Source organism: Gymnogyps californianus, chromosome 21 (assembly GCF_018139145.2).
Source record: "Gymnogyps californianus isolate 813 chromosome 21, ASM1813914v2, whole genome shotgun sequence".
NCBI classification, from domain to species: domain Eukaryota; kingdom Metazoa; phylum Chordata; class Aves; order Accipitriformes; family Cathartidae; genus Gymnogyps; species Gymnogyps californianus.
In genome coordinates, this window is record NC_059491.1 from 3,128,261 (window position 1) to 3,150,377 (window position 22,117).

The following is a 22,117-nucleotide window of genomic DNA, read 5'->3' on the forward strand; positions in this document are numbered from 1 at the left end:
CGGGATCCTGCAGAGGCGGCGGCCGCGGGCGGGGAAGGAGCGCCGGGGAGCCCGGCCCGGCTTTCGCCGGTGCCCCCCCGCAGCCTCCCGGGCCTGGCCGTGCCGTACCGGGCCCGTCCCGCTCCCCGCGGCGTAGGCCGGCTGTGCTGCCGCCGCGCCGGCAGGGGGCGGCGTGCGGGAGCGCGGCTGGCCCGCGGGCAGAGCGGCGGCGGTGGCGGGAGGAGGGCGGCTGGCCCGGCCGCCCCGCGCCCCCGCTGCCGCCCCCCCCCCGCCCTCACCCCCCCCACCCCCGCCGCTGCCCGCCGGCCCGGGGACGGGGGGCCGCGGCGGCCCGCTGCCGAGCGCGGCGGGGGGGGGCGGCGAGCGGCGGCCGGAGGATGCAGGCGGGGCGGGCGGCGGCGGGCTGCCGTTCCCGGGTCGGGCAGCTAGAGAGCAGTGCAGGGAGCGAAATCCCGGCCGAGGAGCCCGTGCGCGGCGGCGGCGGCCGGGCGCTGGGAGCTCCCTTCCTGTCGAGGGCGGCTCTGGGCCGGAGGCCGTGAGAGGAGCCGAGCGGCGGCGGAGGCCCGGGCCGGCTCCCCTCCGCTCCCCCTCTCCCATGGCGGAGACTAAAATCATCTACCACATAGACGAGGAGGAGACCCCCTATCTGGTGAAGCTGCCCGTCCCGCCGGAAAAAGTCACTCTGGCCGATTTCAAAAATGTCCTCAGCAACCGGCCCGTGCACAGCTACAAGTTCTTCTTCAAGTCCATGGACCAGGATTTCGGGTGAGCGGCTCCGGGCCGGCGGGGGCCGCCTGCTGGAGCGGGGGGCGGCGGGCGGCGGTCCCTGCCCCTCCTCTCCTCCCCGCGCCCCTTCCCGCTGACAGCCGAGGGGAGGTCTTTAAGCCTCCCTCGGCCCCGAGCGGGAGACACCTGCTTCGCTGGCGGCGGCGGGCGCCGCCTGCCCGGGGGCTTCGCTGCAGCCCCCGCCTGTGTGCAGGCCGGGCCGGGCCGGGCCAGGGCTCTCGGCTGCGCGGCCCTGGCCCGCCGCCGGGTGCGGCCCTGCCCGCCGCGCACTGCGGCGCCCACTCGGTGCTAGGCCCCGGCGGCAGCCGCCGGCACCCGAGGGAAGCCGCGAGTGCCGCCGCCGCCGCCGCTAACATGGCGGCCCGGCCCGGCGAGCGCCGGGTGCAGGGGTCGGCGCTGCTGCGGTGGCCGCCCTCACCCCGCGGTCGGCCGGCGGGACCCCTGCGGCCCGCCAGCCCGGCGCCCGCCCCCGGAGCTGATAGCCCCGGCCGGGACCCGATAGCCCCGGCTGGGACGCCCCCCCCCCCCCCGAGGCGAGGAGGCCGCTCGGCTTCTGTTTCAGTAACTCCCCCCGGCGCGCTGGGCGATGACCAGGGCGGGCCGGGCTCCCTCGGCCGCCCCCCGCCCGCCCTTTCGCTCCCGGCCGGGCCGGGCCGCAGCCTGACGCCGGGCAGGGGGTGACTGGCAGCCGCCGGCCGTAGCTGTTACCGTGTCGGGGCGAGGCTGTGAGGCTTGTGGCAGGAGCGCTTCGCCAAGGCGGGGGGTTTCTGAAGAGCCAAGGAGAGTCAGGCTGCAGATATGCTGAGAGGTGAAGCCTTGTGCAAGGGCAGAAATGCTGCTCTGAAAATCAGGTTGCTTTTCTGGGTTTGCATTCGCATGCCGTTGCTCAGATGGCGGGTGTCAAATGGTCGGTGGTCGAAACGGCCACTTCTTCAAAGGGCGTGCTCCCTACTCACCACTGCTAATGCGTCCTGCTTACTAGGAGCGCAGGAGAAGACAAGGGCCAGACTTTCAAACGACGTTTGTGATCGTGTAGGCCAGATTTCTGACTGGAACTAGGGGATATTTGACATTGTTCTAGTCTCTGCGCACACATGTGGGTCGCATGCCACTGGACTTATTTACAGCCATAATAAAATAAACCAATAAAAATCCATTTGACAGTTTGCTAGACAGTAACTCTCAAAATGTATTAATCCTTTTGTAGCAAGTCACTTCTCTTTGTACTCACATCTGTCACTGGCAAGACAATTTTACATATTTAAATGCCTTGCCAGTAAAAAAGAGAGCAGGTTTGTGGGAAACTAATATGGACCTGACTCTAAAATAACACCGTGGTTGAGGTGTGAATTTTATGTTTGGTGAGATATATCATCCCAAGCATCCTTTTACATGTTGTGTAGCCTCTTTCTTATCCGTGAGACCTGAAGCCTTTAATGTTAATTGTGTTTTTATCCATGGTGGAATGTGGATATTGTTTGTTGACACGTATTTCTTATGTGGCGAGTTGTTAGTATTGGCGTGTTACTGTAGGAGTGTTCATGTATTGACTTCTTGTTTTTCTGGATCGTGAAAACATTTTTTTTGGGAAACAACTATACAAACTGTTTGTTTTCAAAATAAGGTCTTTGAAATTGTCTATTCATAAATTTTTCTCCTTCACCCTTAAGTGACAGGGACACGTACCCTGCAGTTGTCGTATAAATTCAAGCTCTAAGTTTTTGTGGTGCAACCTCAATAAAGGATGTTTGGTTTGTTGAGGGCGCATATGCATTCATTCCCACTGCTACAGAAATTTAGTACTAGAAAACGTGAACTGTGCTGAGGCAAGTTGAACATACTAGGAAGATCACTAACACGTTTGGGCTGTTCTTGATTTTTGACCAAGTAACAGAGTTAGTAACGTAAATGCTACAGTGGATTCTCTTATTCGTCTCGAAACTGGGGTGAAAATTGTCTGTTATTCTTGCATTGTCTTGGAAATGGAGATGGCGGAAGATGAAGGGCTGCAAGTGGGTGATGAGGGTTAGGACCTCATTCTGTCTCTCTTATTTAAACAGTGGTCTCAAATATAACTACTGTATGCATTAGGGTGGCAATCCATTGTCTTGAGACAGCTAGAAGTAACTATAGATACTGAGTCTTGCAAGCCAATAAGCTGTCAAGTCAGACTTTTGTTTGCTTTTGTTTTGTTTGTCAACCAAATTTTTGTTCCTCTCTGAATCCTAAATACTTGTGAAAAATAGGGAATTAGAAGAAAACTTATATGAATCTTGGCTGTCTTAGCAAGTGTTAATAGTAAATATGGGCTTTTTTTCATCATCTTCTCTTCAAACTGACTTTTTAAAATTGGTGTTGCTAATAGGTAATTATAGATGCAGTTGCCACTAACCATAACAAAACTGTGTATCTAATTTCTACCTTATGTGCCTGAAAGCGTCCTCCAAAGAAATTCTTTTCTGTGTGTTCTGTAAGTGGTACTTAGGCTTAAACTACAGTAACATTTTGGTTTTAAATGTAGTGTTCTACAGTTCTAGTCTTCTGTTCTTCACGTTGCTGCTCAATGGGTGTGCAGAGCTATGATTTGGCATGGTGACTGCCGCTTGGCAGAGCGATTTGTAAATCCCAATGTGGACTGAAAAGTACTTCTTGTGTTAGGAAAGCAAATGTTTTCCTGGAGAAGTGGAGCCTCCTTGAGAAGCCAGTGATCGGGAACTGACTTCGCAATACTGCACATGTTGTTGTAATTAAGGCACAGCCTTTCCTGGATCCTGAAATAATGTAATAAATAATTGTGTTCAGAAACAGTGGATGTGTTGAATTGTTTCCAACTGTGAAAGATAGGGTTGCTCAGGATTGGAATGGAGTTGGGTTGGGGACATGGAGCCATATCAAGCTGTGTTATGAAATTAAGCAGTTATGTGTTTTGTGTACCTGTGCTGAGTTACTAGCTTTGCTTCTTGGAAGGTGCAGGAGAAGAAAGGTGTAAGAGTGGTGTGTTTCCTTCTGAACTTTGGTTACAGTTTAATTTACTACTCTGCCTTTCAGTCTTAATGTTACCCTATCAGTAAAGCTGTGGAAAATAGATACAATGTGGAACCTTCATTTTGATTTTCCTGGCAGCATTACATTGACATAAAAACACTTTTCCCTGTGCCATTTCGTTCTCAAAGGTGACTTCTGCACTAACTCTTGATAGGATGGACCTGCCTTTATTCTGAAAGCCCAGGCTTTCCTACTGACTCCATCTGTAGATATGATGTTGTTTTTAAGATGCAGGATGTTTAACTGTGTTCTGACTTTAAGACTCAAGCCTTGGAAGTGCTGTGTAGCGTCTAGTTTTATTCTAGTTGGTGGGAAATTAAACAGGGACATTACAGGATCAGACTCGTTAACGTGATAGTATCCACCAGCAATGAAATTTAGAAAAGGTGATATTGGTGATATGTGTTTTATAGACAAGGAGCTGTGTCATCAGCTTACTTAGTTGCTTACAGCAACTGATTCTTTCCTCTCAGGGGAAGAGGTCAGAGGTCACTTCCGATCACTGAAATTGTTGATTCTAAGGTTACAGCCACACACACACTTGCAATAATGTGTAATGCAATTTTGTTGATTCTTTGATGATTGAAAAATGACAAATAATGAATACATCTAAAAATAAAGCAATAGTTTTGATGCCTGGGCTTTCATGACTGAAACTCTGACAGCTGCATAAACTGTGTTAGATCCAAATGATTCATAATGAATCTGTGTGACAGATCTTATAAGAGGAATTCCTATCTGTCTGCTCTTAAATATTTGGTATTTCCAGAGCTTTTCTTGTAAAACATTATCACTAACTTCCAAAAATGCAAAATTATAAATGTGTATGATCCAGGCATTCCCATAAGTTACGTGTTTTAATTTTGTTATACAATAACCTACTTTGAGACTCCATGCTACTGCTTCATCTCTGGTCAGTATAGGATGCTATGCTGTGACATGATTATAGCAGGAGAGATTCAGAGGAAGAACTGTACCATCTTAAATATGTGGTCTGTACAAAAGCTCATACTGATAAATAGACTCTCTCCTGCATTGTTCTGGCTTCCTTTGCTCTGTTCAGTCAACATGTCACTGGGGCAGGAACTGCTGATGGTGTCTTTCAGTACTGCAGGATAGGAAGAGCAAGCCAATCTTCGGCTCTGCAATCTTTATCCATCGAATACCAGAGTATGTCTGTTCTGCCATCCTTCTGGGTGAGGTTCAAGTCCTCATTCTTTCCATTGTGTGAACTAATACTCTTTTGATTATACTTCTTTAGGGAGTACTTTGAGGAGTGGCTTTTTAGGCATTCCTTTGGTATCCGCAAAAGAACTTCCTTTTAAACTGCACTTTTAGGTGCAGCTGTTTCTTGCGCAGAAATTGATTTTCTTAGTACTTGGTGTGTTGAAAACTAGCAAGCAATTGTGATTTAAAGCAGTAGGAATCAGGTTTGGGATTGGGATTATGAGCTGAATGGAGCAATTTTTGATAGAAGAGGAACATGAGAAGCACTGTTTTGTGTCTTTTCTCATGGAGGCAATGTACCATCTTTGTTTTCACCCTTGCCCTAAGAGGAGTCCTAACTGAGAAACAGGAGTCCTAATTGACAAATGTCTAGCTATGGAGATGCAGAATAGTTCCGTAATTGGGAAGGCTTTTAGAGACAAGATATTAAAAAAACATCCTAAAAATATTTTTAATGGGGACAAATGGAAGTAGGAGTTGCCTGTTTATCAATGACGCTTAGATGATCGATGCTTAAAGTGCCGCTTGGACACTGGACATACATCATTTGGAAAACAGAAAGTTGATTTGTGTGTTATATTCGCAGAATTTTGCGCTCATTGAATGTAACTATGAAAGCTGTTGTAAAAATCCAGCAAGCAAAGAAACACAGGACAAAAACATGGGAGCCTTATTTCTGCCTATTTTGTGTCGATCAGGTGCCCCAGAGTTCTAGACTCTGAGCTAGCCAAACTCAAGAGAAAGTTTTTGGGCTGAGTTCTGTGCTTGGAAAACTGTTTCCATGCTTATTCAGGGATAAGGCAGCATACTGGACAAAAGTGCCTTGCAGGTAGCACTCTGCTGTGCTATGTAATAGTAAGAGCATAGTTTTGGGTTGGGGTTTTTTTTGGTAGTTATTGCAACAAAGATTTTAATGAGGTATTTTTGCTGGTGTTTTTAAGGAGATCCTCTCAAGACTAAAGAGCAACATGAAAGGATGCCTACCTCCATATTTGTTTGAAAACTGAACAAGCAGGTGACAGAGGCTGATATAGGTCAGTTACAGGTAGGAGTTTGTCTTTTTTGAAACAGAATAAAATGAAGGCAAGTGACTCATACTTGCATTAGAAAGTATGGAGCTGGTAGACTAATGTGCAGAGGGGCATGTGCTAAAAATAACAGGTTAGGAAAATGATCTTTGCAGCTCTGTGACAAGGATTGATACCCACAGAGTGAGTCTGTATGGATCAGAACTAGGCAAGGGGATGTTGAGGCAACTACTACGATCAAAGCTCTGGCAAGAATTTTAGCTGTATAAATGGAAAGTTTCAGAAATACTATACAGACTGCAAGACCTAAATGTAGGTTGGATGTGAGGGTCTAGAGAGCAGTCAGAGAATTCAAGATGATGTCCAGGTTACTGACCTGAATGATGGGCAGGTAGATGAGCAGATAAGAAGAGGTGTGCCACATAGCTTTTGGCCTTGAAATATAAGCAAGATTATATTTACAAAGCAACCATGTAGAATCTCCCTCTGTGTGCTTGTTTTCCCACGTGCATCTTTGTCTCCTCCCCGTTTAGTCTCTTTTACACTTAGTGTTATTGAGGGAACAGGGTGTTTTTAAGAGGGGTGAATGAGTAAGGAAGTAGTTCCATGAGGGTAGAATTAACAAAAGCAGGCTTCCTGAAGATTTGTGTCCTTTCAGTGTTAACCCTCTGTATTTTCTCTGTTATCTCAGGCTGCTTCGTCAGTTAGTAGATATTCAGAGATCTGGGATACAGTTAGACTGAGAAAAAGGTAACAGTTTACTTGGACACAAGGTTAAAAAGGCTTGGGGCTTCAACTGGTAATGCAGTCACATAACTTTCCATATAGATCTTTGCAAATGCCTGTGCAATGTTTACTGAAAATATCTTTTGGATAGCAAGCGTGATTGAACAGATGAAGCAACAAATGGGTTTCTTTTAAAGAGGTTTTTTTTTTTATCCTGTACCCTTTTTGGCCAGGTTTGGCTGTCTGTAGGCTAGAAAGGAATGATTGCATAATAGGCAAAGCTGTCTTCAGGTCACGCTGGGACAGCTGTTCCCTGTGATGTAAACAAGCATGGCTGACCAAGAAAATGAATGCAAGGCATGTTGCAGCCCATGGCTAAGATTCATGACCCTTCTCTTCTGCTGCTGCCAGCTTTGCTTTGGGAGGCTATAACAGGGTATGTGGCAGCACTGAAGCTCTGTTTGGGACTGATCCAAAGCCTGGTGAAGTCACTAAGTCATTCTCTGAAATGCACTGAATTTTGAGCCAGTTTCTAGCTGAACTGTTCTGTCACGTGAACGATACTGGTTCAAATGTGTAACTTGCAGTGAGTGCAGTGGGAGGAGAACGCTTTTTAATGAAGGCTTTCCTCAAAAAAAACCACAGATGGTTAAGTAGATTGAGTTGAGAAGATGCTTGGATTTTTATTAGTTCTTTGAGACAGCTAATAAAACTGAGTATGGTGACGCTGACTTTACAGTTCAGTGGGTTGGTCATGGTTCTTTCAAGCTTTCATTCCACTCAGCATGGTCTGTTGCACACTTAAATGCTGTAAACATGGCAGAAGTCTTGGTCAGCTGTTGGTGGAGGAGCTCAAAAGTGAAGGCCAAGTTTCAGCTTGATTCAATCAAATAAATCTGGAATAATATTCTGAAAATAGGAATTACTAAGAGCAGGTCCTAGGCCTGAGTATCTGGATCAACAGCAACGACATAGAGGCCTTCAGGGGGAAGGAGAATTCTTAAGACTGGACGGGAGAGTTCATTAATACCTGCAGAAAGTTGGAGTACTGTTACCTAGTGGAAGAAAATGAATAGTTGCAAAGTTAAAGCACTGAACTGAGACTTGGGAAAAAGAAAAAAAGTGTATTCAGCCACAGATTTAGGCTTGGACTCAGCAAAGTACTTGGACACACTGAAGTGTAGTGCTAAATTGAGGCCTGTGTTAGCTACTTGCCTAATGAGAATAGCCTTTATTTCTCCTAGCTTTTTCCCATTTTCTCTGATGAAATTTATAAACTTTCTGGAGACTGTGTGTCTTACTACTTATGTTTATATAGCATGTAGCACTGTGGTGCTTTTCTGTTTGCTGACATCAGAAAGCACTATTGTAGTACAAATAATAAAAATATGTATAAGAACACCAGCCTAATAGACCTCAAAGCTCATACTTTGTAACCACACTAGGTTAGCTTACACGTATTTTGCCAAGCTGATTCTGATAGCTGTCTACAGTACAAGTCACTGCTTATTTTAACGTCCCAACTGTAATGTAATCTAAATATTTAAAACAACCACTTTTTCTGCTGGAACCTGAGGACTGCTCTGCTCTGAGGGTGGAGTATGTTATATTTATTAAAAGCTAATGCTGTGAAAACATGCTAAAGGGATACATCAGGTTTGGTCTGCTTCCTGTGGCTAGTGATCTGCAGTGGGACAAGTTAGAAAAACAAGTTTACTACTGTTCATTTAATGAACACCTCCACATAGTGTATGCACAGTTTTGCTTTTCTTTTTTCCAGTGCTCAGGTAGACCTGTTTTGGCTTAAGAATACACACACAGACTGTACAGCTGTTGGAAACATTAACCATCTCTATAGGATTCAAGTTCAGCAACTTATCTATGGGCTTGCTGTATCTCTAATTAAAATTTGCCTGTGAAGTAGGTTGAATTAAATGGGATTTAGTTAATAATAATTTTTGAAAGATTATCACCATTCTAGCCTGCCACAGGAGAGTGAACAGGCAACCAGAAGGAGATCCAGATGCACCAGGAGGAGATCCACATTCAGCGCTTTGAAACCAACTATAAATAGCTATGGAATAGATTGAAATTTTGAATTAAGGAATTAATTTACATACAGTATTAAAGCCTGTAAAGATTTCCGTGGTATATTTGAGATTAGTACAGCAGGCTCCCTTCACTGGGATTCTGCTTACCTTCAAGCATGAGTCTGGCATTTTCGAAAACAGCCTTGTTTGTGCTTGCACCTGATGGGTGTTACCATGACTATGTGCAACCTGGTCAGTTATCGTTCTGATTAGTACTTTCAGAGAATCGTTCAGGAGCACCAACCATTTATTTCAACTGTTGTGCCACAGTGTTAGGTGGAAAGGTTGACAAGGTGGTGTTTATGAAACACAGTGATTTTTCTGTAAATGGCGTCACTGCTAGAATTCTCTCCCTGTTTTTCTGGCCTTTATCTGCTTTAGGAATCATGACATGTTTCAATTTGGACGTCTTGATAATTAAAGTTACTTCCTTTCTCTCTTTTTTTCCCAATGGTTGAGGTTCCTGTATATTTGGCTGATTAGGTATGTTTTTGTTGTGCTTGATATGGTCAACAGTAGATTTTCTGCCTTCATCTCTATGTGAAATTCTTTTAAAAGGTAATTCCCCCCCCCCTTAAGTTCTGGCTAATTCTCACTCTCTCTTTTCTGTGTTACTGTGATTCTTTCCTTGTAAATAGACATGGACAAAGGGTATCCCTCAATGTCTTTATGCAGCTGATATTTGCCTTGAGAATATACTAGACCTCAAGTAACTTGCAGTATATTGTAGTCTCCCCACTGCAATCTTGAATGCCTTGTGATTAGTAGGGATCTGATTTGCTGTTAGAATTTCTTTGCAAGGGCCCACTTTGTTAATGTTTCTGTTGATTGAATAGCTAGTCCACTGTCTTTCTTGCTACTTGGTCCAATTTTAGCATCTTCAGGGTAAATGTGTAGGATGATTACTTGCAATTACAGCAGTGAGCTGTGTTTACAGCCTCTTTGAAATAGGGAAGGTTGAAGTTTCTTTTCCATCTCCTTTTGTGTTAAATAACTTAGGGATCTGAGCTGTTGTTTGCAAAGTGGCAAGCCTTTTTTATTTTAAATTTACTTAAAACTTCTACAACACAGAGGTGGATTTTTTTTTCTGTATTTATGGTAAGGTAAAAAGGAGCAGCATTATCCTTGAAACTTTCAGCAGTGTTGGAGTCCAGTCCTATATAGAGTTGGTTGAGATCAAGTATCTTAAAGCCATTAAACCCTGATCCCCTTTCTTAGCAGGTATGTACCTCTTTTAATACGCCTCACATTATGGGAGGGAAAATTCAATAGAATCAGCTGATTGTTCCAATTGATGCTGACTCAATACAACTCTTTACATATGTATTATTGCAGTTTATTCTGTCTAGCTTTTTGGTTCCTTAAAATGCTGAGATTTCTGGATTTTATTTGGAAGGAAATTAAGAGAGAGGAAGCAAAGTGACAAGTATTAAACTTACTGAGTAAAGGCAGTGTCAGAAGAGTTTTATTCCTGTTTTCAGTCTATGTGGGAAAAGGAAGATGGCTTGGTATTTCTGTGTGACTTGACCATCTATTTTGCGAGTCAGCCTTTGTCCTTTCTGTGTCCACCAGATAATCCCTGAGGTGAGCAAGTAAGTTCTGAGTGTTTCTTTTGCTTTGACTTCTACGCTAACTGAAGCAGTGCTGAACACTACATGCTGAAAAACCCAAAGAGAAATTGAGAAGAAAGCTCAAAAAAGTAGCAGTGTCCTTTCAGTGACTGGCTGCTACAGATTGACTTAATTTATCCTTTGTTCCTTGAAATCTAGCTTTGCCCTTGTACTCACAGGACTCAGCCTGTTGTATAAGGAGCGAGCTGTGCTGTTGCCGATCCTTTGTTTGACTGTTTTGGATAGCTTGACTATACTGAATAATGGAGATGAGGTGAATGGCCTCCGACAAAAATGGACACGGCACTGAATTGAGACAGATTAATATTACTTGGTCCTATAGTTATTTTTTAAAAAGCTTGCTTGTGCCTCATGGTTGCTATCTATTTACACCGTTTTTTGCATTCTTTTTGCATAAGGATTTCCCTGTAGTTTACTAAAGCTGAAGTCTGTAAACTACTACATTGTACTGAGCAGAAATCTTTTCTGATGCAGTTTAATGGCTAATTACTTATGATATCCAGGATCGCATCTTTTCTTTGGCTATGGTATTTATAAAGAAAACAGGTGCCTCATCTTTATGTGCTCTAATTGTGTTATTACGTGTCGGTAATTAAGATAGTCCTGCAAGGGATGCTTGTGTGATCTGCAAATGAATCCTCTTCTCTGGTAGTCTTAAGTAAATGTAAGAGTATTGTGGCCTTCAGTAGCCAGCATTTTGAAATCCCTCTACATGTAGCTAATGAGAAAAACACATGTAAATTCAGTTCAAGCGCAGCTATTTGTTAAGAATTTTGCAAGAGGTAGTATATGCAACCCAGTTCCAAAGAACTAACTGTTTTCAGACAAGATACACTGAGTGGATTGGGAAAATTAAAAGGGGGAGTAAAGCATTCCTGACAATCTCTAATATCAGTTTTACTGTTTGTTTAATCTGTGCTTGCTTTTATTCAGTTGGTTCGGGTGCTGAATCTGGACAGATGATTAAACTCAACTGTTTTTCTTGGCCCAGCGAAATGTGTTGTTTTTTCATAATCATTTAGGGTAGATCTAACTCTACTTCCAATGAAGTTAGAGGAAAACCATTCTTGAAAATATCACCATTAGTGTTCAGAAATGCAGTCTTGCCTTGCTTATCCAAGAGGTCCAAGACAGGGGGTCTTTTGCTTTATTTTTCTTCTGTTCAAAGATTTAGCAGTGAATGCAGGCAATGTTGCTTTTAAATTGGTCTGCATTGTTAGTTTAGCTCACAAAGCTAGTATTGCAGTTGGAAGCCTAATAGTAATTGAATGAAAATGTCTGTTTAAGAGCATGTTGCTGACGATAAAATATATGAAAGTTGTAAAAATGTCCTTTCTCAATAGAACAACACTCAATCTGTCTTGGTCTTCAGTTCTCTAAGCATATACCTGTATTTTCCAAAGTAGTCTTGTGGAGACTGACTTGAAGTGGTACCAGGTAAGCACTCTCTGGAATTGTTGTGGTATGGTCCTTTCCCTGATACAATGGACCCTGTGATAAAGCAGAACTGAAAAAGAATCAGCCCTATGGTATCATGATTATAAGTGTAAGCCTTTATTTCTGCATGCTACAATGCCATGATACAGAGACTTACCTTAGGTTAGCTTCAAACATGCTGAAATCTTCTACATGGTACAGAACTGTGTTAGATGTAGTCCATCAATAGCCATGTAAAGTATTTTGGAAGATATTTTCTCATCATGATTTTAGTTGGCCTAAAAATCAATGTGTTAGAAAAGGCAAATTCATAAGAGAGATTCTCAAGGAAGCAGCATTTGTTGATAGTAACATCTGATTCCCCCCCCCCAAGTTCATGGCAGCTCCCGCTGTTTTCTGACCCTCTTTTATTTTGAGAGTATACAAAAAAGAAAATTCCTCTCCTTACACACCCTCCAAAAATTGGCAGATAGATGATCCTCTTCTGGAGGAAAAAATGAAGAGGTCATGTCTGCTCTCCAGAAAACCTGCAAATCTAAGAGCTGCATCCAGCTATCTCCTGAGAAGATCCTTTTAGATATTAAATTTTGCTTGTTTTCCCAAACATGATAATAACCTTGAGGTGAAAGTTACCACTTGGACCGAAACTTGCATCCATTTGTGGATGGGTAACTGTCTTTTCCAGCAGAAATACAGTGTCTTATGAAAATGCATAAGCCATTTTTTAGTCATCCTTGTTCCTACAGGGAAGAAAAGGATATCTTTAACCATATTTATTTTTGCAGGATGTTTTGGTCTGATTGCGTTGTCCTCTACATGTGTGTTTGTGTGAGAACATAATATAGTGAAAATACACCCATCTGAGCTGAAAAATACAGAATTTCCAGCCTTTTACATCTCCACGTTATAAGCAGAGATCATGGAGGTGAACTGGTTTGTCATCTTGGAGCTTTCTTTCAAGGGTATCTGGTACTTCAGGAATCTGTTAATTTTGCTGCTACTGCTAGTGCTTCATCTGTTGTTTGTCTTTTGGCAATAACAGAAATACTTGTGTGTTTTGGAGCTAGGTGGTCGTCTACATGGAACTCTGAGTAAATGTCTCTGTGGCCAAGTAGGGGATGGGAGTGGGGGCTGTTCCTAAGGCCCCGCTGCTGTGGTATCCAAGCATCAGTTCATATAGCGCGTGGAAACTGGTGACACACAGAGCTTTTAAACCCTAATTTAGTCAAACGCTTGAATGCTTATTATTTAACTTAAATCTCAGAAGCAAATCTATTCATATGTAGTAATGTGCTTACACAGGTGTTCATTACTGTTTGTCTTGCTCATAGCTCCCAATAGGGGCCCGATTCAAACCCCTTAATGGTACCTAGAAATAGTTAATAGTTAATTGTGATGGGCTTTGGGACAGACTCTTCCGACCAATATATTTGTCCAGCCTTTGTGGGATACCAAAAGCTGTTTGGATGGAATTGCTTCCGTAAGTTCCCTTTTGTGGGATTGCAAGTACTCCTGAAAACAGTTTGAGATCCTCCAAGCTCTAAGACCCTAAGGTTTGGGTATAAATACGTATAGCATATAAATGACCCTAGATTTGGAAGCTTTTCTTTGCAAGAAGAAAATGCCTGGTGAGAGAGGATGGAATGCTGAGAATGTATGTGTTTAAGGGAAGAATGGTTGGTCATGGCTAGTTCAACGCAGCTGGCTCTTTGGAGCCGAGTTTTAGAATCAATAAAGATCAGTGAGCTGGGTCCTGAAAACCCTGCTTCTGAAGTACAGTCTTCCTGTTGTGCTGACTTAAGGAAAATATATGTCTGTGCTTGAGCCAGCTTTCTCCTGTCAGCTCCACTAATGTGGATGAGTGAGTTCTTCCACAATGAATATCACTGTTGAGGTAGTGAGCAGTGGGGATATGGTATGAGCATACAGTTCTCTGGATCTTCTGTTAGCCTTCAACTCTGTTTCAGCATCAGAGCTAAGAGAAGATTTTAAGAGTACATCATATGTGCAGGAAAACCTTTGATGTATAGGCTCTGCTTTTTCCATCTGATTACTGCTTGCCTTTTAGCAAAGGACGTTTGGATTGGCCTGCCACTAGAATGCCATTTTCTAAAGTAATTAAGCACCAACTCATGGTTTAATGAGCGTGTTGGGGAAGGGGGAGGATATCACTGGTGATTTTGTTGATGCTATTTTGGGGTCCCAGTTCTCAGAGAAGACTACTGGAGGCTTGTCCTCCAATTTCTGCTGTAGAGTTTAATCAGTTGAGACAAGCCGCTGAGCAAATACAGAGGAATTTACAGTGCTTGAGGAAGGAACGACCTAAATAGTTGCCCTGTGATTCTGTTGTGGCTTATTTCCATGTGAAATGTTCGTAACTGAGGAGATAACGATCATTTTTGGTTATTTCAGTGGCCTTGGTAAGATAAAGTATGAAAATAATTTGGGAGGATATTCAAAGTATACAAAACATGTTCTCCATTCAGTTATTGGAGTGAAACACTTGAGGATAATAAGAGAACCCCTTCACCTTATGCCATTGAGTTGCTATGGATCATTTGGCTATTGGGTTTACTTTTACCTGTTTCATCATTTCTGAAGAAGATAACATCTCCCTTTTGAAAAGTACTCTAATTCTTTTCTTATCAAGCACATGAAGTGAGGATCGACATTCTTGGCTTTGTTTGGCAATAATACAATTGGTGAAGACCATGCATACCTAATCAGTATGAGAATTTCTGATTTGTATGGGGGGGGGTGTCTGCTTGCAGGCAGAGGGTGACTGTGATGCTGAAGGTGAATCAGTTAGTTACTAATTGGAATGTGACTGATGGCTGACTTGATAGGGCTGTGATATGGGAGGTAGATACTGAGGCCCCTCAAGTCTTATAAGGATGGCATTGTCACAGCAACTTGCAGTCTCAGTTGGAATGACCAAGGTGTGGAGTCCATCCAGTGCTCTGGAAACCTGCTAGGTTTGCATAATTCTATTTTTAAGATATCTCTGATTTTGGAAGAAGTGTCCTATAGAGGTTGTTCAGCAATTTGTGAGGAGCAGCCCTGAAAGGGAGCCTCCAGATTTTGATTTGTTTATTTATTTTTAACCTGTTTTTGCATTTCTGAGTTCTGAAGTGTAGAAGGAGATGCATTTGGAAAATCCTTAGTAAGTAAGTGTGCAAATACTGTTTGTTAACAGCTGTCTTACTATGGGGAACTAGGACAAGAGTTTGTGTTTTAACAACTGTTAGGCTGTTAAAACCAAGCATTCATCGCATAAAGGTTAAGAGGAACAGATAGATTTGAAAATTGTCTCAAAATAAGAGTTTTGTTAGTTAAATCCTATCTGAAACCTGCAATATTTAAATGGCTTCTCTCCGTCTTCCCTCTGGAAAGTGACGAGAAGAATGACTATGTGGGTTGAGGCACTGGTTTGGGATTTGAGGTCTGAGTTCAATTTTCCCTCTTCAGCTACTCTGTATTTGACCATGAGTAAGTGATCTGGTCCCTGATATTACAACCAGTTAAACTTGTGCCTAGCTTAATTTATGTGCATGAGTAGTGCCTTTGGAGGCGACTGTAAACATGTTAAAATTACATGCCTAGGAAACTTGTAAATAGGGGCTTTTATTTTTGGGTTTCAGTTCTGATTTGTAAAAACTTCTAAATCACAGTAAAACTCTAGCTTACTGCAGACTAGCATAAATGCTGAGAGTTTGCACTTACAGAAGTATACCAGTGCAAATTCATGGTATCTTATCAGATTTCTCTTTCCTTTTGTTTTGCTGAGTCGCAGAGAGGCTCTTTCTCCCCTTCCTGCCCATTGCTTTTTGGCAGTCATTGTAGTAGAAGTTCTTTGCAATGACCAGCTTCAGTGATTGTTCCATTTGTACTCGCGTAATATTTTCCATTGAATTTACTATTGTGGTTGAATTCTTAAAATTATATAAATAAATAAAAATAATTTGCCAATGCAGAAAGAATGGAACTACTAAAAGAGTGGGTTTGCAAGACTTTTTGGGGCTGCTTTTTAAATATGTTTATTTCCAGTTGTAATTTATGACCTATTTTAGTTATAGACCCAAATTGAAAAAAGGTACAGTAAATGGAACAAAACTAATTGAACCCAGAGATTTGCCTGGTACGGAGAGGAGGAGGGAGTAAGGATGTATGACACACTTTTTCTTTATTTGAAAAAGAATATGCAAAGAAGTGTCTGACACTAATTACATTTTACTCTTACTGAGGAAGAAAGCTGCACAGTGCTAGCAAGTGATGGCAAGATATGAGTGCTGCAGAAAACATGAATATTTAGGAATCTCTGGACCAACCATGTTGTTTCTAACTAGAGGTGCTAGTTAAACTGTTGAATTCAAGGGAGAGGTTGGATTTCTGATGTCATAGGGAAACGTGGGGATACTTAGTCATTAGGGATTGTTGAGCAAGTGCAATGCTTGTAGACATGATTGACAAGTTCCTTATTTCAGTCTATGCAAAAATCCTCATTGGCTTCAATGGTACTAGAAACTAATCCTGAAATGGTACAGAACGTGCCTTCCAAAGAGCTTTGAGTATTTGGAATAAAGGTAAACTAAGTAACGGCCCTGGAGCCTGTGTGAATGTGCAGCTGGAGCATTGTTAAGAGCTCTTTGGTGTTTTACTTGTTTCGCAATGACTCTTGCACAGTGCGTCCTGATCAACTTTGAGTGAAGATAATGAAAGTTTTCAGTGCAGAGTGAATTTATTTGTTGTTCTTAGTGCTGTTTCTGGTCTCTAGCTTGTAAGAATTACCTATAGGGTAAATGGAAATCCTGTTCCTCATGTGATATTAGACAGGCGCATCTGAAGTAGAACGATCAAATAGTTAATGTTAAAAAGCCTGCCTCTTGTCTTTCAAATTGTCCCAGCAGGGGTTGCATTTCATGGTTGACATTAGCCCTGCTGTTCCAGCTCCTGCTCCTTTCACATCCTGCTTTTCATCCCCCCTCCCTCCTTACGTTTTTTTAATACATCTCTTATTCAATGTGGTTAATAAGCGAATTTGTTATCTGCTTATTTTTGTCTTTGCTAACACTCCCCCCACCCTCCTGTTCAGACCAAATTAACAGTAAGCCAGTGAATTGAAGATAATGCTACTGTGAATTATCCTTTGCTGCAGGGCAGCTTTGCATTTGTAGTGCCAAGCTGACTTTAGTTTGTGTGACTAAAACCAGGCAGTGCAAAAAGAACTGGGATTTTCATTCCTGACAGGAGGGGCTCATGGGTGTTGAATGGTAGTGACTGAGCTTTAGGAGGCATCTCCTTGACAGGTTCTTTTCTGGGGACATCTTTGGCTAGTCTGTCTTGGCCTTGTCCTGTGAGTTGCTGCATGAATTGCACTTGCTCTTTACATTTGTAAAAAGGCGGCAGAGACAAATACAGCATGGTTACTTATTGTTGTTTGTACAGTGAGGGATACTTTGTGAAGATGGGCGTCATGTTTCGTGAGGCATAGTGTAAGGTCCTAGTAAGAAAACAGTCCTTACTCTGAAGAACTTACATTGCAGCTAAGCGAAAAGAAACAAGCATAAGGACAGGCAGCACTGGAGGGGTTTTTTTTCAGAATGAGAGGCTCATGGTACAGTAAATAATGGGCTTAAAGTAAAACTTGTTGAAAAGAGAGAGGTTTGATCCCCACCTTTGTGTATTTTGTATGCACACAAATGATCTCTCCTTAGGAGGGGAAAAAAGGGGCGAATATTCCTGTTATCCTAGTGGTATAACATGAGCTTTCTTTAGAAGAATCACTTCTGAGGTGGCCAGAGCATGCTCCATGAGCACTAGCACTTACAAATGTAGCAGTCCTTCCAGCTGTGTTTTTTGTATTTGGATTATGCAACATAAACCCTTCTGCTAGAAGGACAGGAACTACTCTCTGGGTCCATGAAGTTCTATGGCTCATTCTTTCTGTAGAGGCCTTAGCAGTGCGTATATCGTACACACACAGAGAAAGGAAGAGAGTAAGGTCGCTGTCTCTCTCTATTCGGCTGTGTGAATCAGGCACTCTGAGAGCTGTCAAATTGTGTGGTGTGCAGGTTCAGCTGTTCGGTTGTACTTTGCTTGCATTCCTACTCCTGACAGCCACAGAGAAAGGGAAGTGTTAGGTAGAACCTCTTCCTATGCTTGGCAAATTGGCTCATATTTGCTAAAAGCTTTTTCAGACTGTTGTAATTATCATGGTGACACAGATGTGATAGGTGTGAGCATGTAAATAAAGCAGTTGGAGTATACACTCTATTTTTTTCATCTAGTGAGTAAAGAAGTTCCATTGTGCTATTGTTTCCATTGATAACTATTGAGCACTAGTAAAGCTTTTCAGCTGGGTGAGGGCAGTCTAGAGAATCAAGACCGAAGTACAGTCTAATGTGTTTAGGAGTAAGGGTAGGATTAGTGTACTAGTTCTGGATAATATCCCAGTCATCTCTCTGGAATATTAGACGTTTTGCAATTTGGCTAAATATTGATGTTCTAAACTGAAATACATCCCCTCCTCACACACACGAAATAACAAAATGTCAGAAAGGAGAGAAATCTATTAAGGTGTTAACAGATCTATCCTGTTTAAGGAAGAATCTTGCTTTTTTCTTTACATGAAATAGAAGTGAAAGTAATAGAAAATGAGTGAGTAGAAATTATAATCATTCTCTATGCCCAAGGTCTGGGACCGTGGCCTGGGATATACTAGATACAAGAACAAATTCATGACATAATTATCTAGCCAAGCCTGGCAAACTGACTAAAGGTTGCTTCCAGTGATTGCTTCTGGATGCAATTGGTTTTGACAACCTTGAGTCTATTACTGTCATTCCAATAAAATGCGTTGCTTCAAATTAAGCAAAATAAGACCTTTCTTCTTTTTTGTAGTGCTAGAAACTCTTGGGTCTTATTGTTCCTTTCTCCTTTTATCCTGAGGGCTTCTAGGAGCAATAGCAGTGGTGATTTGTCTCTGGATTCCAAGCTGACAAGAAGCTTTACAATATGTCAGTTAATAATTGGGGCACTGTGAACTCTCAGCAGCAGATTGAATATCATAATTAGAGCTCTGTATGTTTGATTTCTTTGGAGTAATGTCATACAAATCAGGAAATGGCTTTATAACTCTGTACACAAATGGGACATTCTTGTGAACTTTCATGACCCTAGGGTTCCAGTAAGGTTAAGTGATGGTGGCTTTTGGGTGAACTTCTAGGTTGGAAAATAATGCTGTGGATGTTGGATTGTTTGAGCAGTTGGTTCAACTTCCAGTGCCTGGGAGTTCAGTAGTAGACAGACCACCACCGTCCTTTGCCCCGTTGTTGATAGCCTCAACAGACAGGCAAAGGTTGAATCTGTCTCTGAAAACACGTCTATTTGCAATGAGAGGTTCCTCTGGGGATTCAAGGATTGAAGCATATCGTCTGTACTTGCTTGTTGGATGAGTGGAAGGTTTCATTCTCTAGGGTTAGGAGTCTGTTTAAACTTTCTTTGAATTGGTAGTTTTCTCCTTTTCCTTCCTGGAAAGTCTCCTCTCATTCACTCCAGTCAATACCTCTTTGCTGTTTTGTCCTCATAGGACACTGACTGTCACATTGTCCTCAGCTTAGCAGTCCCCTATGCATCTGAAAAAGGATCTGTGAGACAGATATGTGTCCAGTGCTGCATGTGTTGAATAAATGTGTTTCTGATTTTCACTTATTCTAAGAGTTTGCCTCAAATATTTCCTTCTTAACAATTTTATTTTGTTCTTTAAATCTTAGGCATTTAGGTATAAGTTGTAGACGCTTGTGAAATCAACTGCGCTGCTGGCAAGTAATCAAGACCTTTACTCTATTAGAGGCACAGTACTAAATGTTACCAACTCTCTCTAGCTGCTCATGGAAACCTGGCTCTTAAAAACTGCATTAGCTCTTAAAAACTTATTTTAAGTAGTCATAGAACTACCTTGACTTTTCCTTGCTGAGAGTGCTGATTTCTCACATTCATATATTCTTGTTCTTTAAAATATTTTCTTTTTACTTACAGCAGCCAGGTAAAATAAATAAAAACAAGAGACATGCACATCTGTCAGCTCATGAACTCTTAAAACATTCTTTTCTCTAAGGATAGTAAGTATAGAAATTTAAATGCAAACCAAAAACAGCTCTTGAAAATATATTATTCTTTTCCTAATATGATTCACTCTCCTGAGTGTTAAACTGTAAGTGCAGATGTCAGATAGCATTCCAAAAAGTGTTCTGTGGAGGTAGTGTACAAAAGCTGAACTTTTATTAAACCTGTGTTATCTAAAGAAGCTGTGTCTCTAGGGTGGAGGCACAGTGCTACTGGAGAACAGTGTCTGCTGGGGTGAAGTAAAGTAACTATCATTTTTGAGATCTGACAGTACCTCCTTTTGTTGCTGTGTTTTCTTATGGACAGATTTCCTTTTGAAAATAGTGACTCAGGACATGGTCAGAAGGTAATATCTGTGTTAGAAAGTTATAACTGAGATACTGCCAAGGTGTCTTAAACTGTTAGCCCTCTTTGAGATTCTGTAAAAGAGATAGTTGCTTAATGTGTATTTCTGATTTCCCCACCAGACAGACTGACTTTTAAAAGGATTTTTGGTGGCTTACTGGATACTGGTTTTAAAAGCAACAGCTAGACCTTTGCCTGTGGATAAGGTACTCGGAATGTCTTCGGGCAAATTCAAACAACGAGTCTATGTTTCAAAGTTTAATTCCCATCCCTGCCACTGCCACCCCCCGCCCCTTCTCATCCATGCTGTCTCCTTTTAATAGCTTGTTGTTCTCTCTTTAGACTCCAGGGATCACTAATTAAGAAATCAGCCTCTGGTTGGTTGGATAACTATTGGCAACTGCTGCAGTTACAGAGCTGCTGGTCTTCGTGAGTCTCTGACAGAAAATGAGTAAAGATAGGAACACAGCTGTAATAGAAGAATGGACAGATTACAAAACCACTGGGATTGGGTCTCTTCTTATCTGGCTCTGCCAAACAGCAGGATATATGTCTCAATGAAATCAGAATTAGGAAATGACAAAGTGGAGTTTTACTCTTGAGAGATGCTATCGGTATCCTTCTGCAAAAATAGGATTTGGAAAGCTCAAGAAGCTATTCAGGATTTATGGTGTGGATTGGTTGAGCTGGAGCTGTTCAGCCACTCTTTACTGTGTTTGTAACAAAAACAGCAGCAAAATCAAACTTTACAGTTTACCTATTCCAGTGTTACTGTCTGTTGATGTTGAGTCAATTGAAAGTCTGACCTACGAAAAACTGCTTTGACTTCTGGATTGTAGCTCAGTTGGCATATATGATTTTGGTGCTTGTGAACAGGATGATGTGAATTTGGGCTCTTCTCATTAGTTTGAACTTGATATGGCAAACAGCTTTTGCTTCTCTAATAGGATGTGGAAGAAATCCTTTGTAGTCCTGCTGTGTGTCCCAAGCTGAGTATTACGCAGCCTAATACAAATAAATACACAGTCTGGCTGCATCTGCCTTTTCAATAAAAGTTGTTCCTGGTGCTCTGCCTGTTCTCTAGCAAGAGGGTAGAAATCTCAGCTATGCAAGTGGGGCCAGTGCATGCCGTTTTTTAGTCAGATGTCCAATGGCTTATGAAGTTCCCATGACAGGAAAATACTGAGTTTGATGAAAGATGGATGATGCAACTCTAACAACTCTAGTAATAGGAGAACTTACAATTTCTTCCCAATTTCAAACTCAGCCTTCTTCTTGGGGTGATGAATGTGTTCATCAAACATTCCCTGGAGATGCTGCATGTCATTTCACAGTGCATGCAGCTAGTCAAAATGGATTCTAGACACCATTTGGGCATGGTGAAGAAGCTGTGCTCTGCACCCAGAAGATGTGGCTTTCCAGTGTTTATGCACATAGTTCCCTAGGGAGTTAAGTTATACTGGCTCGTGCCTTATATTAGTAAAGTAGAAAGGCGGCCAGTTACGCTGTTTGTGGCTCCATCTCTGGGGCATACTGTCCGGTGTCAGTATGTACAAACCTTCTGCAAGGTTCAGGATGTTACCTTTAAAAGATAGGGCTACTCGGAGTGGTATTTGTTGATCTAAAACCTGTGGGAGATTCAGATTTCCCTGTGATGCATTCCACAGCCGAAGTAGAT

General features: G+C 42.3%; 1 protein-coding gene across 2 annotated transcripts in view; it reads left to right on the top strand.

Annotated features, from left to right (window-relative positions):
- The first annotated feature begins 527 nt into the window (after nt 1-527).
- DVL1 (dishevelled segment polarity protein 1) overlaps nt 528-22,117 on the top strand; it is a 96,917-nt gene continuing 75,327 nt past the window's right edge. For both annotated transcript variants that reach the window (XM_050909506.1, XM_050909507.1), the window contains exon 1: nt 528-765. In XM_050909506.1, coding sequence (XP_050765463.1) covers nt 596-765 — 170 coding nt within the window. In that variant the 5' untranslated portion in view covers nt 528-595. The remainder of the gene's footprint in view (nt 766-22,117) is intronic.